At 34.8% G+C, this 17,374-nt stretch overlaps 4 protein-coding genes across 4 annotated transcripts; 2 read left to right on the top strand and 2 right to left on the bottom strand.

Annotated features, from left to right (window-relative positions):
• Positions 1 to 1,048: 1,048 nt before the first annotated feature.
• Positions 1,049 to 3,965, top strand: LOC306849083 (P2X purinoceptor 4a-like; the record flags this gene model as incomplete). Its single annotated transcript, XM_079383939.1, has 12 exons — positions 1,049 to 1,188; positions 1,552 to 1,699; positions 1,822 to 1,893; positions 1,982 to 2,054; positions 2,158 to 2,254; positions 2,339 to 2,419; positions 2,571 to 2,712; positions 3,163 to 3,299; positions 3,372 to 3,465; positions 3,552 to 3,617; positions 3,724 to 3,831; positions 3,930 to 3,965. The coding sequence occupies 12 exons, from the start codon at positions 1,049 to 1,051 to the stop codon at positions 3,963 to 3,965; spliced, it is 1,194 nt and encodes a 397-aa protein (XP_079240065.1).
• Positions 3,773 to 11,074, bottom strand: LOC306849484 (P2X purinoceptor 4-like). The gene is made up of 13 exons (XM_079384542.1): positions 10,905 to 11,074; positions 10,617 to 10,764; positions 10,397 to 10,468; positions 10,189 to 10,261; positions 9,820 to 9,913; positions 9,146 to 9,226; positions 8,581 to 8,722; positions 7,172 to 7,308; positions 7,012 to 7,102; positions 6,858 to 6,923; positions 6,675 to 6,779; positions 6,431 to 6,538; positions 3,773 to 5,150 (listed from the first exon to the last, which is right to left on the bottom strand). Exons 1-13 carry the CDS (start codon positions 11,021 to 11,023, stop codon positions 4,620 to 4,622), a joined length of 1,767 nt encoding a protein of 588 aa, XP_079240668.1. The 5' UTR covers positions 11,024 to 11,074; the 3' UTR covers positions 3,773 to 4,619.
• Positions 11,075 to 12,593: 1,519 nt separating this feature from the next.
• On the top strand, positions 12,594 to 13,556 carry LOC306849082 (taste receptor type 2 member 40-like; the record flags this gene model as incomplete). The annotated part of the gene is made up of 1 exon (XM_079383938.1): positions 12,594 to 13,556. The coding sequence occupies one exon, from the start codon at positions 12,594 to 12,596 to the stop codon at positions 13,554 to 13,556; it is 963 nt and encodes a 320-aa protein (XP_079240064.1).
• Positions 13,557 to 15,234: 1,678 nt separating this feature from the next.
• Positions 15,235 to 16,675, bottom strand: LOC306849283 (glutathione S-transferase theta-1-like). The gene is made up of 5 exons (XM_079384212.1): positions 16,550 to 16,675; positions 16,212 to 16,299; positions 15,982 to 16,132; positions 15,653 to 15,829; positions 15,235 to 15,568 (listed from the first exon to the last, which is right to left on the bottom strand). Exons 1-5 carry the CDS (start codon positions 16,659 to 16,661, stop codon positions 15,368 to 15,370), a joined length of 729 nt encoding a protein of 242 aa, XP_079240338.1. The 5' UTR covers positions 16,662 to 16,675; the 3' UTR covers positions 15,235 to 15,367.
• Positions 16,676 to 17,374: the final 699 nt, after the last annotated feature.

Raw genomic sequence — 17,374 nt, 5'->3', positions numbered from 1 at the left:
CACATAGGCCTGGTTTCACAGACAGGGCTTAGACTAAACCAAGATTAGGCCATTGTTCAATTAGGAAATTTCTGTCATTTTTATTAACATGCCTTAGGAAAAACATTACTGGTGTGCATCTCGATACAAAACAAATGCACCGATATATTTTAAGATCAGTCAGTGCAAGTTTCTTTCGGTTAAAACATCTTAGACTTACACTTTAGTCTGGGACTAGGCTTAAACCTTGTCTGTGAAACCGGGGGTTAATAAACCCAAGTATGTCAGCAAAAAAAGCACATGCTGCTTTCTGATCATTTTCACAGTATTTTAACAGAATTTTCACAATTTTACCAGAAAAATAATGGCAAACCATTGTAAAAGATGCATTGATGGTGCACAATATTTTGCAATTTATGATTTTACAATATCATTATTTAAATATGTGGCCGGGGTGGACCAGGACGAGGGAACGTGTTCCAGAAGAGGCGCTAATTTTATTTTGATAACTTTTTTTTTTTTTTTTTTTACATTTATTTTACCATTTTGGTCTGATTTATTTTTTGAATGTTCTTTTTATGCTTTTGGAAATAAATGGGTGGTATTTCTTTTTAATTTTTCCTGATTCTGTGAGTTTTTCTAATATTTTTTTTTTTTCTTAGCATGTTTATAGTTCTAGCCATACTAAATGAGCTGTCAAGTATTAAGACACTACAGTGAAACAAATGCATTGAGAACACTAATGTATTTTCTTAATTATAGCAATTGAGCTGTTGGTCATAACCGAGGGTGTTCAACCGCTTGATTTACATGAGTTTCACACCGTTATAGATACTGGCTTGCAAATGTGAGGAGTGCAAATCTTACTGGGTACTTAACAGATGTTTAATCAAATATCTGTGGGTGGTCTGGCAATGCATATCATTAGTCCTGCACTTTAAGAAATTACATGCAAAGCATGTGTAAATTATATTGAAAACTAAAGTATAGTAGATGTACTAGAGGCTGACACATGGTGTTCTGACCTTATATCAAGTACTGTGGTTTCATAGTGGACATTTCTTCAGCAATGGGCTGTAAAAACTGCTGCAGTGTTTGCCTCCAATGTCTCTTTGGTTATGAAACCAATGTAATGCTGGTTATTAATAACAAAAGTGTGGGAGCCCTCTTCAGACTGATCCAGTTGTTGATCATCGCCTATGTTGCTGTGTGAGTACATTTTTACAAGTTTATACAGCATTTAAACTTTGGAAGAAATATTGATTGCATCTACTTGTATTCATCTCTATTCATATATTCATCTTGTATTCATATACTTCTGTAATTAAAGTTTCAAAAGCCTGAGGTAAAGGTATTTCAAAAACAGTTTTCCATTTCAGGTCTAGGCTGTATAAATATTTTAGGAACTATAAACAAATAATTTAGGACTGAGAATTATTATAATTTTTTCTTCCTTTGTTACAATAAATGTATATGTTTTTACACCCACGTTTAAGCGTGTTGTGCTCTTGGTGAAATGTAATGCAGTCTTGATGGTTTAGCCTAAATCCATATCTGCATTGTACTGTTAAGATATGTCTGCTGGATTCAGCGCGCTTACCAGGACACGGACCCTGTGATCAGCTCGGTCAGCACAAAGGTGAAAGGAAACATTTTGACCAATTCATCCATTGAGGGGGTTCATGTTTGGGACGTACCTGAATATGTTATCCCACCCCAGGTATCTACATTTGTTTGACACAAACCCAATTCAAGATAATTATTTTGTTTGTCAAAGTGACATATGCTTTTTGTAGAAATTAATTCTAGATTCAGTCAGCCTTATTTTAATTTATTTGGTAGGGAGAAAACTCTTTCTTTGTGTTAACGAATATGATTCTGACTCCAGGCCAGACACAGAGCAAGTGTCCTCAGGTACGATCGAACACTTCCATATGTTTTGTCCATTTTCACACAAGAAGAGAACGTTGCATGTTGGATTACAAATGATTCATTTTTACAGATTCCGAGTGAAGTCACTAAGTGTGAATCTGACAGTGATTGCATAGAGGGACACAATGAAGTCCATGGAAATGGTATGCGTTTGTTCTCTCAACAGTACTGTGTAACAATTCACAGTGTTTCTGATGTAAGCTGTAAGTCAATGGCACAAAGTGAACTCTGTGTTCCTCCTCGCAGATGTTCAGACTGGACATTGTGTGCAGTACTCTGATACCATCAAAACCTGTGAGGTGCAGGCATGGTGTCCACTTGAAAATGACACCATCATTCCAAAGTTAGTGTCTTTAGTAAAAGTGGGCGAATTTGATGCCCTTTGCTCAATTGAATCTGAATATTAATATAGTCTGTGATTGTACAGACCTGCTCTTCTAGGTGCAGCAGTGGACTTTACAGTGCTCATCAAAAACAACATACAATATCCAAAGTTCAATTTTAGAAAGTAAGTTCATGCATTTTAGTCTTGGAAGAAGAGAGCCTGTGATATCTATCATTTAAATATGAGGTCTTTAATGGCCTAATTGAGAGAGAATCGTCACTTTAAATCCAAATGTCAGTGAGCTTGTGAATCCATGGTTTTGTGCTTTTTCTAGGCGAAACATTCTGCATCACATCAACTCCACATACTTAAAAAACTGCACCTTTGATCGTAAAACAGACCCTCACTGTCCTATTTTTCGTCTGGGGGACATGGTAACTGAGGCAGGAGAAGACTTCAGCGTCATGGCTCTTAAAGTCTGTATCTTCAATAATGCTGTCTTTCTTATTCATATACACAACTGTCGAGAATTTTTAAATAAATGAAAACTTATTATACAGCAAGGATGCAATAAATTGATCACAAGTGACAAAGACGTTTGTAATGTTATAAAAGATTTTAGTTTCATTGATACAACAATACAACATGTCTCTTGAGCAGCAAATCAGCATATTAGAATGATTTCTGAAGGATCATGTGACACTGAAGACTGGAGTAATGGCTGCTGAAAATCCAGCTTTGTCACCACAGGAATAAATTACATTTTAAAATATATTAATACTGAAAATAGTTATTTTAAATTGTAAAAATATTGTTTTACTGTATTTTTGATCAAATTAATGCAGCCGTTGGGAGCACTTGCATTTATATTTGTGAAAGTACTATAAGTTAATTACTGTAGTTGACAGTGTGTTTTAATGTTGAAGGGAGGTATTATGGGGATTTTCATTGACTGGAATTGTGACTTGGACTTCCCAGAACGTTTCTGCATTCCCAAGTATTCTTTTAGCAGACTGGACAACAAAAATCCTGAAAATAACGTTGCCCCTGGCTACAATTTCCGGTAAATGCAGTTAAACTGATTTAGATTTTTTATTGTAAAGCTAGAGGGTAACAATTTTGTTCTTTCCCACAGATTTGCAAAATATTATAAAAACAATGAAAACATTGAAACGAGGACATTGATAAAGGCCTTTGGAATCCGTTTTGAAGTCATCGTGTTTGGGATGGTTTGTTTGCTAGTCTACTAGTACAAAATAATAACCAGCATCTATTTATTCAATTTTCCTTATTTACTCTTTAATTGTGTCTGCAGGCTGGCAAATTCAATATTGTGCCCACTATTGTCAATCTTGGTGCCACTCTTGCCTTTCTTAGTTTGGTAAGCTCTGGTTTGGTGTTTTTTTCTTTTCTTTTTTCAAAGACACCTATTTGAGTAAAATGCCTTTGGTTCAATAATTTTCATGTTGTTCCTGAAATACTCCCAGGTGACCGCTGTTTGTGACTGGGTCATGCTTACTTGTATGAAGGACCGTGACTACTATGCCAAACATAAATTTATTCACCTGAACCAAAAAGGTGACAGTGTGCCACTGGTAAGTAAAAGTTAAAGCAATTTATTATATATGATTTATTTTTATTTTTTTGCAAATTTATACTTAATATAAAAAATTATATAATTTTATACTGTTAGAGCTCCATGGAGACAACCTCATATGGGACTCCATGATGGAGTGAACAGGACACTTTCACCGCACTTAAAGCCAGTAAAACTCAATATGTTCTTGTATATATATATACAATATACACACTACTCTTCAAAAGTTTGGGGCTGGTAAGCTTGTTTAAAGAAGTGTCTTAGTCATCATTGCTGCATTTATTTGATGAAAAATACAGTAAATATCAATTTAAAATAACTGTTCTCTACTATACATTTCAACTGTAATTTATTCCTATGATGGCAAAGCTTTTTTTCTCTACCATTCTAACTTTTGTGGTCAGTTTTTTTTTTAATGTATACTAACTTTAGTTTACCCATCACATTTGAATATGATATAAATTTTTATTCATTACAGTTTGAGTGTATCAGTGTTTAATCACACTTAAAATTATTAGTAAATCAGGTTGGCTGTACATTCTTGACCTCTTCATTTGTTTTTAAGTTCAAAGGCATCTGTGTTAGTAAAAAAACATACTGACAGCATTTTTGTGGTTAATATGATACATAATTTGGTTGTTTTGCAGGTTAAAACTGTAAAAATGACTCATCATATTCTGTATTATTGATTGTGGTTTATGTCATTCCTTTTTAGGCATTGCAATTGTGATTTGAATGTCTAATCATAAACTGAATAAAGTCTTATCTATTGAAGTCCGTCTGAGACTATATGGCCTGATATAGTCTAAGGCCACTGTATTTCCCATCAGGGCTGGGGTATTCTGCTCTTATCCTCCATATACAGCAACTGGGTATTACTGGAACAGCATCTCTAGGTGTGCTGTCACCAAAGCGCCATCTAATGAATTGAGCATAGGCCCCATAGCGCAGCTGAGCCTCCTCACTCAGCTCCGCTAGGGGATCCACATAGAACAAAGCAGTCTCCAGGACGGAGCGACTGACAACCAGTGTTGAAAAGAGCGGGGAGGAGGTTATGCAGCGCCCTTTCCTCGACCGACAGCACAGCTGCTCCTGCAAGGAGTCTGAAGGCCGGCAGCAGCCACACTGACACCAGGCCGGACACCCAGACTGTGGCATCTCCAGTAATGGTGTGTCAGTGCTTTGTCTGCTGCTGTGACTTCTGGGAAGGTTTTCATCCACTTTTAGCCCACCACTCTGGCCATTCCGTAAAGGCTCACTTCTGCTTTGACCACACTGCAGAACACTCATCAGAGTCTTCATGCTCGCCAAATCATTCTGAAAGAGAACAGACCGGGGTTATTACAGTTTGCTAAAACCAAATAAACAATTTCATGATTTGAAATTATATAAAATGTTAACTGATATAAAATATCAACAACAACAACAAAAACGTAAACTTCAAGTTGGTAAGGCAACATTTCTTATTTTCATTTTGTTTAACTTGTACTAAAATAACGAAAACTGAAATAAAAATTAAAACCTATATAGACATTTAAAAAACAACAAAATAATAAATTGGCAATATTATATAAAATTTACAAAAAATTACAACACAATTATATCAAAATAAAAACATTCAAAATATTAATACAAAATATGATTGTATCTCACAGTGTAGTTTATTTTTGAGTTAATGCAATGCCATATAAAAAATAACATTAAATCAGTCGGACCAAATAGTTGTCATTTACTCAATCCTAATACTGTTCTAAACCCATTTGACTTCTTTGATTTCTTGTATTTCCACACAAAAGGAGATCATTTAATGAATTTCATACAATGTCAGTACATATCGACTCTTAAAACACATAGGCTTGGTTTCACAGACAGGGCTTAGACTAAACCAAGATTAGGCCATTGTTCAATTAGGAAATTTCTGTCATTTTTATTAACATGCCTTAGGAAAAACATTACTGGTGTGCATCTCGAGACAAAACAAATGCACCGATATATTTTAAGATCAGTCAGTGCAAGTTTCTTTCGGTTAAAACATCTTAGACTTACACTTTAGTCTGGGACTAGGCTTAAACCTTGTCTGTGAAACCGGGGGTTAATAAAACACCCAAGTATGTCAGCAAAAAAAGCACATGCTGCTTTCTGATCATTTTCACAATATTTTAACAGAATTTTCACAATTTTACCATAAAAATAATGGCAAACCATTGTAAAAGATGCATTGATGGTGCACAAGATTTTGCAATTTATTATTTTACAATATCATTATTTAAATATCAGGGTACTTTTCACCAAAAACAATCAGAGGTCTTGAGAAATGATTAGTGAGCCACATGTCGTGTTCGCTGACACTTCTGGGTGCTTTATCAGTGTTAAAGTGAGTCAGGATGTACTGCCATTGTATTGAATTCATTGTGTTTTGCAGAAGAAAGCAAGCCTTACAGGCCTGGAATGACATGAAGACGAGTGAGTGATGACAACTTTCTGAGTGAACTAATCATTTAATTCAGTTTTAGAAAATACAAAATGCTTTTTTGAATGATTAACAACAAGCATTAATTTACTGGCAAGTATGTGACAATATACTATGAGGAACTTACTTTGCGCTGGTGTAAGGAAAGGGGTTTTGTCTCCTGTAGTCGTTTCCTTCTGGATTTTTTCACCACCCTTAACTGGTCCTCATCCACAAATGACACACAAAGGAAGCACTGCAACAAACACAATACTTCATGCTAGATTCATGTTTACAGAATCTCAGCTTGAGCTGTATTTAGCCTGTGTAAAGCATTAATAGTGTTCAAAAACTGCACACAACAAACTGAAGTGTTTCTAAGGTGTGTTCACCTCTTCTCGGTCCTGTACAGCTTCAAACTTCCTCTCAGTGTAGTTCTGTTTTACCTCTTTGGAGTAACAGCCGGTCCCAATAAGCCAGTCGAGGAATACTGTTGTCTAAAGACAAACTCAGTGGTAAACATTTTATTACTTCAAACACTTTTCTGACTTACTGACTATTTAAGGGTTACTCACAAGAGCGTAATACGAGAGCGTAGATCCAATGTAGATGATTAGCTGAATGATGCTGAACTTTCCAGCCTGTGAAGAATTATAGAGAACTTTTTTGTGTCTTATATGCTAAAGATAACACGCAATGTAATGACAATATAGTATAATATAATCTCACCTTCCCAAACACCATCACATCAAACCTAATCCCATACATTTTAAAGAGCGTTCTCTGCTCCACACCATTCACTGTAGAGTATCTTGCAAACCTACAAAAAATAATTAATTTCAATATCACACAGTTCACATATTTTCAATATGATTTAAATTGTTCAAACCTGAAATTGAGCCCAGGGTACAGGGTTCGGTTGCTTGCTTTTTCGTCCAAGCGACGGAATGAGTATGTGGGCAGACATCTGTGAAAGATGTGGTTCAGGTCACAGTCCCAGTTGATCTGGATCCCAATCACACCACCCTGTGGAGCAGATACTACCAGCGATGTAAAAACTGACAAGAATTTACTAGCCTACCTTGCAACTAAATTACACAAATACACTACTGTTCAAAAGTTTGTGGTCAGTGATATTTTTATTTAAAGAAATTAACACTCTTATTCAGCAAAAATGCATTAAACAAACACATTTTACAATAGGGCCAGTCGTGGCCTAATGGATAGAGAGTTGGACTTGTAACCTGAAGGTCATGGGTTCGAGTCTCAGATCCAGCAGGGATTGTAGGTGGTGGGAGTGAATAACCAACACTCTCTCCACCCTCAATACCACGACTGAGGTGAGACCCTTGAGCAAGGCACCGAACCCCCTGGGTGCCTCAGCATTGGTTGCCCACTGCTCCGGGTGTATGTTCACTACTGTGTGTACACTTGGATGAGTTAAATGCAGAGCACAAATTCTGAGTATGGGTCTCCACACACCACTTCCCCTCCCTTAAACTAATCAAAAATTACAGTAAAGACATTCATAATGTTACAAAAGACTTCTATTTCAAATAAATGCTGTTCTTTCAAACTTTATATGAAAGAACAGATCACTGTTTCCACAATAGCCTATATTAAGCACAACATTTTTCAACATTTATAATAATAAGAAATGTTTCTTGAGCTCCAAATCAGCATACTGTTTTAGAATGATTTCTGAAGGATCATAAGACACTAAAGACTTTGATACTTTGATTAATAAAAAGTAAAAAATATTTTCTAATAATATACATTACCATTCAAATGTTTGATATTCTTTTTTTGAAATAAATAATTTTGTTGTTTTTTTTCAGCAAGGATGTAAATTAATAAAACGTGAAAGTACAGACTTATATTTTTTAAAAAAAGTGATGTTAAAGACTTGTATTTTTAGACAATATTTCTATTTTGAATAAATGCTGTTCCAAAAATATTAAGCAGCATAAACTGTTTCTAACATTGATAATAAATCAGCATATTATTAATAAATCAGAATGATTTCTGAAGGATCATGTAACACTGAACACTGGAGTAATGGATGATGAAAATTCAGCTTTGCATCACATGAACAAATAATATTTTACAGTATATTAAATTAGAAAATCATTATTTTAAACAGTAATAATATTATTAATTAATATTTAATTACTAATCATATTGTTTTGTGTATTTTTGATCAAATAAATGCATCCTTGATGAGCAGAAGAAAAAGTCTGATCCCAAACTTTTGAACGGCAGTGTATGTCCTAGTGTGCTTGGAAAGAAAGGTTTTACCTCCACTGCCACCTCTGAAAACTTCTCTTTGGCCTCACTCACAATGTCTCCCAAACGGAAAATGGGGCAGTATGGATTTTTGTGGTGGTTATAAAGGCAACCTTTAAGGTCAGTGTCTTTCATTTCAGGAAGGATGTTTCTTCTAAGAGAAAAACATAAATGGATGACTAATACTATATTATCAGTTTTTGAATACCAAATATAAGGAGCTTCCTTCTGCCAAACATTTACTTTAATTGTTATTGTTACTGCTAACAGTTCACACATTCATTAAGCGGTAACAATTTATTTTTAAGGTGTCTTGTTACACATTACATGTACTTACTATTATAATAACAATAAATGATACATAATTACATGCAAGTAACCCTAAACCAAACCCAAATCCTAACCCTACCGATACAGTAAGTACATGTAGTTAATTAATATTACTCAGTACTTAAATGTATAATTACACTGTAACAAGGACACCTTAGAATAAAGTGTCACCTATTAGGTATGTTAGTGCACCAACATTTGTACTGTAAATATAATAGCATTTGCATCTATAAAACTTGTGTACTACCTTATGTAATTAAATGCTGGGAATCTGATGTTATTCTTGATCATCACAGTGAAATTTTCTGCAGATGCCAAAAGAGCAGGCCTGAGGAAACAGAAATGAAAACCTGACATAAGAATACTTCTGTAAACAGAATCTCTGTTTCTATAAAACTGCAGCTTCCTCAAACAGATTCCTCAAATGTCTCTTTGGTGGCATGGGTGACTTTGAACTGCAGTGTCAACTGTTTTTTATTCATCTTGCAGCATAGCTATGATGAGCTGTTTTCTATTGCCAAATAGCTTTGCTGTCACAGTAAGTTTGAATCTTAATCAACAAACAACAGTATGCAATACAAACAGTCATGTAGAGTCAATCCTACATTCAATTATGACAAAAAACAGGTACAGTTCACCAAAAAATTTATATTCGGTTATCATTTACTCAACTTCATGTCATTCCAAACCAGCATGACTTTCTTATTTGTAATGAAAAATGTCTGAGGTTTTTTTGGAACATATAATTAAAGTCATTTGGGACTTCACCGACTTTCATTAAATGGACAAAAACATTTTTATATTAACATAATATCTGCATTTGTATTACAAACAGGTTTGGAACGACACAAGAATAAGTAAATATTGACAAAATGTTATATTAAAACTATCCCTTTAATATAAACTAGCACATTACAGCACCTGGGATTCTTCTTGCTCTCAATGGGGCACCAAGCTGTAACTTCACATGTTTTCTTTAGTACTTCTAACTTCACACAGGCACCTGTTTGAACACCTTAGAGACAAACACAGGAACAAATCTCAAATAATGGAAAAACATCCAAAAATGTTTTAGATTTTCAGTTAAATATAATACAGCTCAGGTAATGTTATTCAAACATTCAAACAATTCAACATTTAATTTCATATCAAAATATGATTGGTCTGACACTAATCTATATATAATGATTATATAATATAAGTTACTATCTATTATAGATCAGTGATCTGACATCGAAATGCTTCCTCTCAAGCTGTATAACTTCAAATTGCTTCTTCATATAACATTACCATGGCTATGCTGGTCAGAAAACCCTTTCTCACAGTCTTTATCTGTTCGGCACAGTTTCCCATGTGGTAGAACCTGAAGTGTGAACATACAAGCATCTGTTGAATGGATTATATCTGCCTTAAAATGATAGTGGTTAATGAATCACAAACAAAGATACATTTCGTATTGCATTACCAAATAGACTGAAATTAGAATAGCTGCACTTACCTCGGAGCAATTACCTTGTTTTTGGTTCTTTGTTACAATGACATTTGTAGCCACAAAAAAGGAGTTTCTTCCCTGCCGAAATAAAACAAAAACAAAAACATTATTACCTTTATTTCTTTGACTTATTACCTAGTTTTTAAGAGTCACTGGAGTGAGCAAAAAATCAGTTTGATTTAGAAATAACCCATTTTTTTAATAATAATAAATGGTGTACTGTTACCTGGTATGGTCCGCTGTAGTCCACCACATCCCACACAACTTCCCCAATGTCTGGTATAGTTATCTTCGCCACTCCCTTAACCTTTGTGGTAACAGAACTCACTACAAGATCATACTCTTGATATTCTTTGTTCCATAACATCATGATACTGGAAAGTAAGGACATTACTTTGACTTGGGACTCTGCTTCGGTCAGTACATGTAAACACGTGTAAACTCACTGGCAGTGATTGTACATGAATGAGCTTTTGTTAAATGATGCGGGGGCGACGCGGACACAAACACTTACCAGATGAACATCAAGATCACTCCGTTTAACGTCCATTTCAGCGACCCAAGTCTGACGCTGTTGATTTTGACGAGTTTTTGCGTGTCATATTCACAGAGGTTCAGAAAAGTGCAAGGCATGGCGGTGACTTATAAACACTGGCGAAGGAACGATGCGCAGCGCAGGACAAGGAGGTCACATGGTCTTATGGGAGACAGTGCCACACTCTTTCTTGGGACGGAGAAAACCTTTTCACTGAGACTAATGTATTTAAAATTATTAGGCTATATCCACTTTCATCTTATTCATCGAATTATGCATTCTCAGTCTTTAATATTATTTTAAATTCATTTTAAATAAACATATTTTCATATACTTTGGAATTTCATTCTTTCTCATTTTTCATTTTAACTTGTCAGATGACATTTTTAGATTTTTCATTATAATGCATATATTTAAATGTATGTATATGTAATACATATTTATTATATTTTCATTTAATTGTAGCACAGTGGCCCCAAAAACAAAACATTTCAAGTTCATTTCTTGACAACGTCATGTAAAGGACCTCATAAATACAAGGATTATTCCTGCCTAAAATAAGATTTTTAAATTAAGCTCATTTATTTGAACAAAAATGCAGTAAAACAGTAATACTGTAAAATTTAAAATAATGCAATTCCTGGTAAAGCTACATTTTAGCAGCCATTACTCTTCAGTGTCACATGATCCTTCACAAATCATTCTAATATATTGATTTGGTGCTTAAAAAACAAGTACTTCTTAATATTTGGTGCTTAGAAAACAAGTACTTCTTAATATTTGGTGCTTAAAAAACAAGTGCTTCTTAATGTTTTTGTGCTACGTATTCTTTTCGGTATTCTTTGATTAATATACATTTTTATTTGAAATAAAAATCTGTCATAAAATAAATATCTGGAATGTCCCTTTTGATCAGTTTAACCCATCTTTGCTGAATGAAACTATTAATTTCTTCTTCTTTTTTAAAATCCCAAACCTTTAAACGGTATCTGAATGTGAATTTGCTATGAATTTACATAAAGGCCAAATCTACTTTAGCTTATTTAACACCATGCACAGAAGAATCTTCAAGGTTAAATATTTAGTTTCGTTCATGTCGTTGGGTTACATCACAGTCTCATCTGTCAAACCATTATCCCTGTGGATGACAATGGAGAAACTTGAGAGTGGAAAACTTAAATCCCTGCATTTTAGGACATTTGCATAGTAAAATTATACAGATTACATTTTATCCAACATGTTTCCAACGATGTCTAAATAGCAAACAAACAAGATTTGAATAGGCAAATTCTGAACACTGATTACATGAACATTCAATACTGATTGTTACATACATATGACAACAATTGCAGTCTCAGTGTGTAAGTCACACGCATGAGCTTTATATTCACCACAAGTGAAAAATAGAGATAATATAATACATTTGCAAATTCTCTTGTTTTACCTTGGTTTGTGTAATCCGAACTGCAGTAAACATGGTGCATTTCTCTCATTTTACCTAATTTGTGTTTTCAGCTTTGTACAAAGCCTGCTTTGATTCACCCACACAAAATCACTTTGCATAAGAGATTGAGTCCCTGTTTCTACATAAGACAATGCGCATCTCACCAAACCTCATATCAGTGCAGGACTCCTCTCTGTGTGCTTCCCTCTCTGAAGAGCAACATCATGACCCTCGTTGGGCACGTTCTTTTTTTTGTCGCACTTGTGATAGTTGGTGTTTCTGGAAACATATTTAACCTCATTTTTACTATACAACAGCAAGTAAAGACCAGGACCATTCAGACTGTCGGTTTGATCCTAAACGTCATCTCCATCAACAACATTTTCTTGGTACTCGCCACCTTCGCAATGGTGGTTAGTATCTTTCAGAATCCCCAAATTTGGTGCATCAGGCCATATCCTTTAATTATTCGGACTGAAATCTATCTAATGATGAGTTGCAGCTTCAGCAGCTTCTGGGCTATTGCATGGCTGAGTCTCTTCTACTGCATCAAAGTTGTGAATTTCACCTCCGAGTGCTTCCGAGCACTGAAGAGGAACATCTCCTCTGTGATCAACACTGCAGTGCTGTTGAGCTGTGTGTTCTCCTCCTTGTTGTTCTTTCCTTTGTTCTCGCTCGACGTTGTGGATATGGAAACAAATCACAACATAAACAACACCACCAACTTGACCTGTCCAATGCCCTCCTTCACTATACAGATGAATGAAAACGCATACGCTGTTGCTGTACTTTGCCTCCTCTGCCCGATCCCTCTGATGATCATGCTGCCCACCTCTATCAGAATGGTCATCCATCTATGTGCCCACACGCTGGCTCTCAAGAAAAACCAGACCCAGGTGCAGGGATCTGACTCGTACCTCCTGGTGTGCAAGATCACCATCTCCCTGGTGGGAGTTTATATGTCCACTCTGTGTATCGTGGCTTTGTTTCTCATTATAAGGTTAATTGGGCAATTTATCACCTACCACACCTTAGCCAGTGCCTTTAGTTTTTACAGTGGCATGACTTCTCTCCTTCTAACAGCTTCAAACAGGTATCTGAAAGAGAAGCTCTGGAGTCTGTTCTGCTGTAGGAAGGCAGAGGAAAAATCTAGTAAAAGCCAGACAGTTGTGACAGAGGATGTTTGATATGATAAAGACAGTTTACTTCAGGGACTTGAATTATATAAAAATGTTAATGTTAATGTTTTTAGTCGCTTAAAAATAAAGTAAGTAATAGTAAGTAATAACGTAAACATAAAATTAAGAATTAGTCACTTTGCATCTGCTAAATGAATACATGTAACTGTTACTAATTGATTGACTTTATACTACAGTTTGCTGAATATTCAGGAGAATAACCAACACAATTTCATAGCAATTCTTAACTGTTTTTACATTTTGGTGATTTGGTGGCTAATTTGTTTGAATCTCACTCTTATGTTTTTGTATGATCTGATTATGTGGTTATGTTTAGGGATGGACCTTCATGCTTAATTTTTAAGATTTCTAAAAATGTTTTTGTTAGAGTCACATTGTATGATTCAATACAAATTCACCAACTCGTAAAATATTTATGGTTTCTTTGGCAATCGAGTTGGAATAACTATAATCAAGTTAGTATTTGTTTAATATTTTATTAAAATAAATTTTTCTAGTCACATTATTAAGAGTAATGAATATACAGTATCTTTGCTGTGATAATAAAACCATTTTTTGTCTTGTGATCTATGTAGACAGACATGTACTCATATATTTTACTGAATTGTGAAAAATATCAATAAAAGTTCTATGTATTATTAATGTAAATTATGAACATCTGAAAATAGCCAACTATACATAACTATAGACTTTAATAACTAATGGACTATATATATATATATATATATATATATATATATATATATATATATATACTTATACTGCAATTGCTGTTAGAAGTTTGGGTAACACTTAATTTTAAGGTGTCCATGTAACATGTTACATGCACTTACTATTATAATAACAATACAGTATGCATAATTACATGCAAGTAACCCTAAGCCAAACCATAATCCTAACCCTAACCCATATAGTAAGTATATGCAGTTAATTAATATTACTCAGTACTTAAATGTATAATTTTACTGTAACAAGGACTCCTAAAAATAAAGTATAACTGAAGCTTGGGATTTCACATGCATTTTGGCTTCACCAGCCTAAAATCTATGCTTTCTTAATGCTATTTGAGCATAAGAAATAACATTTATGGAACAGTTCGTGTTAGAGTTTTTGTTCATTTTAAATGTATTGTTTAAATGTGAGTTTTTGAGATTTAGGTATTTCACCATTCAAGGCAACACACAACATAATATGTGACCACGGACCACACAACCAGTCATAAGGATCAATTTTTTGAAATTGGGATTTATACATATGAATAAATAAGCTTCCCATTGATGTATGGTTTGTTAGGATAGGACACTATTTGGCCGAGATACAACTATTTGAAAATCTAGGGTGCAAAAAAATCAAAATATTGAGAAAATCACATTTAAAGTTATCCAAATGAAGTTCTTAGCAATGCATATTATTATGTACAAATTAGTGTTATATATTTTTGATAGGAAATTTAGAAAATATCTTCATGGAACATGATCTTTACTCAATATCCTAATGATTTTTGGCATAAAAGAGAAATCCATAATTTTGACCCATACAATTTATTTTTGGCTATTGCTACAAATATACCCGTACTACTTATGACTGATTTGGTGGTCCAGGGTCACATATATGAATGCACTGTAAATTGTACAAATGCATACACTTAAGCATCATTTTATTTATAATGTTTTTATTTTGAATACAATGATTTCACTACTATAATATTTTCTAAACTTTGTTTGATCTAGTCCACATTACTGCACAGTAACTTGATTAAAGTTTAATACTAGACTATTAGAACATGCAAAGGCACAGACTCAGTTAAACATTTTCTGTATCCTTAGCTTGAGAAACTCTGGTAAACCTTTGTTCTCAAAGGTTTGTGGCAATGTATCAACATTCATGATAACCTTATGGGCTTCGTCGAAGACTTCCACACCAATCTCCTTCTTAACTCTGTCTCTCCAGGCACTCAGAGCAGGTCTGCCTTGAAACACATCTAGACCTGTACCGACCGGCTTCAAGACACACAAACAGAATTGGTAAATATGTCATGTTTAAGTAAAGCACTTGGTCTAAGAAATCAAATGCACAAAATGTACCTGCATTATCTCCACGATGGCTACAAGATCAGCCAGAGATATTTTATCTCCAATTATAAAGAGCCTGCTATGCATAAACTTGTCCTCAAAGGTTTTCAAAGACGCGTTGAGGTCCTCCACGGCAGCATCCATCTTCTCCTTAGGCACCGGGGCCCCAGTGACTGCAGGCAAGACCCCCTAGAATTGGGAAATATTAGTTTGACTGTGGATAATGCATGCATTAAAGAGAGTAAAAAAACAGCTAAAAGAAAGCTTTCATAATCACAGTTTACTCAGTAAACGCAAACACAACAAATTATCGGTTTAATGTTTAATAAAGCAACTCTTACCCTGAACCAAAAGACCTTTGACCCATGAGTTCTTATGTTCGTGTGCTGCCAGGAGAGAAGCTCGTCGACTCGTGCACGCTTCTGCAGGTCAGCTGGATACCAGTGGTCAGGAGTGCGATGTTTTGCTGCCAAGTACTGCAGTATAGCTATACTATATAGAAAGTATACAGTCTTACTTAGTCTTACAAAATCTAAATATGTATCAAAAGTAAATCAGGGTAACAACATACCTCTCTGTTAGAATAAAATCCCCATCTTTGAGGACAGGAACTTTCCTTATGATGCTGACCTTACCAAATTCTTCTCCATGTTGTTCACCTTTACAACACAGAGAAAAAAAATATAGGTCTGATGACTAATGCAGAAAATACAAAACCTTTTCACTGGAACCAGAGCACAAGCGAATAAAACATTTACTTAAATCTGTGCATAAAGTAAAAAAAAGTTTAACATGTTAAAATATTAGATTTAGATCAGGTGAAACAGCTAAAGGTTATTATTAATGCAGATTACCAAGATTACATTCACAATTCCATAAAACAGCTACATAAAAATAAAACAAAATCACCTGCAGATAAATCCACGGTTTTGAATTCGAAGGGAATTTTATTTATCTTGGCAAATAGGAAGACGGAGCGGCATGGCTGGGAAAGCAAATCGAGATACAGTTCCAGTGGCATTTTGGATGGGAAGTGTCCAAGATGAGCAATTCCCAAACTTCTCACCCTCATATGTTCTGTATTTATGCTCCGCCCTCCAGGGGTCAGCGGTACAATGTTCTTGCGACACCTAAAACTAGGTTACAATGTTGTGGCTGTCGGCTTCGTTTATCTAATTATATGCTTTTGATGTTCTGATCAAAGACAAATGGCAAGAGCTGAGAAAAACGTGTCTGCATGTCATGAGGAATTTGTCTGAAGTAGGCCTATCGTGAAAGGACGAGAGCGAGAGATAACACATTGTAAAGAAACTGAGCGGAAACTTCAAATATTGCTAATACGTGCACCCCCCCAAATAAAATGGTTAACTGGATTTTCTGTGTGTTTTAGGGGGTGTGTATCAAGAAAGATTGCTGTAATAAATCCATTCAAATTCACCCCATCCGTGAATCTTCCTAACTATGAGCAGTTTCTTTAGTTAATTCTAAATATTACAGTCAAAGTAGTCAAAAAGAGCATTGTTATAGGCCTATATAGGCTACCAAAAACATTTAGAATACGACAGAATTTTATGGGCAAAACATGCTTATATCATAGATTTATGTCCTGTTTTCAGTAATAGCCTTCAGTAATTCAAACGTCTTTTTACCCTAAATTGCATGTATTTTCTCCTATTACTGAAGCCTAATTCCAGCAATGCAAATTTAAATCCATATGCAGCATATCCATATGCA

Source organism: Barbus barbus, assembly GCF_936440315.1.
Source record: "Barbus barbus genome assembly, chromosome: 29".
NCBI lineage: Eukaryota > Metazoa > Chordata > Actinopteri > Cypriniformes > Cyprinidae > Barbus > Barbus barbus.
This window is presented reverse-complemented; position numbering and strand designations above follow the sequence as displayed.

Coding starts and splice junctions, on each gene's coding strand:
- LOC306849484 (XM_079384542.1), bottom strand. CDS start 11,023: ATGCCTTGCACTTTTCTGAACCTCTGTGAATATGACACGCAAAAACTC. Junction 6,539..6,674: donor CTGTACAGGACCGAGAAGAG/GTGAACACACCT, acceptor TGTTTGTTGCAG/TGCTTCCTTTGTGTGTCATT. Junction 5,151..6,430: donor TTTCCTTACACCAGCGCAAA/GTAAGTTCCTCA, acceptor GTTCTCTTTCAG/AATGATTTGGCGAGCATGAA.
- LOC306849283 (XM_079384212.1), bottom strand. CDS start 16,661: ATGCCACTGGAACTGTATCTCGATTTGCTTTCCCAGCCATGCCGCTCC. Junction 15,830..15,981: donor CAAAGGTCTTTTGGTTCAGG/GTAAGAGTTGCT, acceptor TCCCAATTCTAG/GGGGTCTTGCCTGCAGTCAC. Junction 15,569..15,652: donor CCATCGTGGAGATAATGCAG/GTACATTTTGTG, acceptor TGTGTCTTGAAG/CCGGTCGGTACAGGTCTAGA.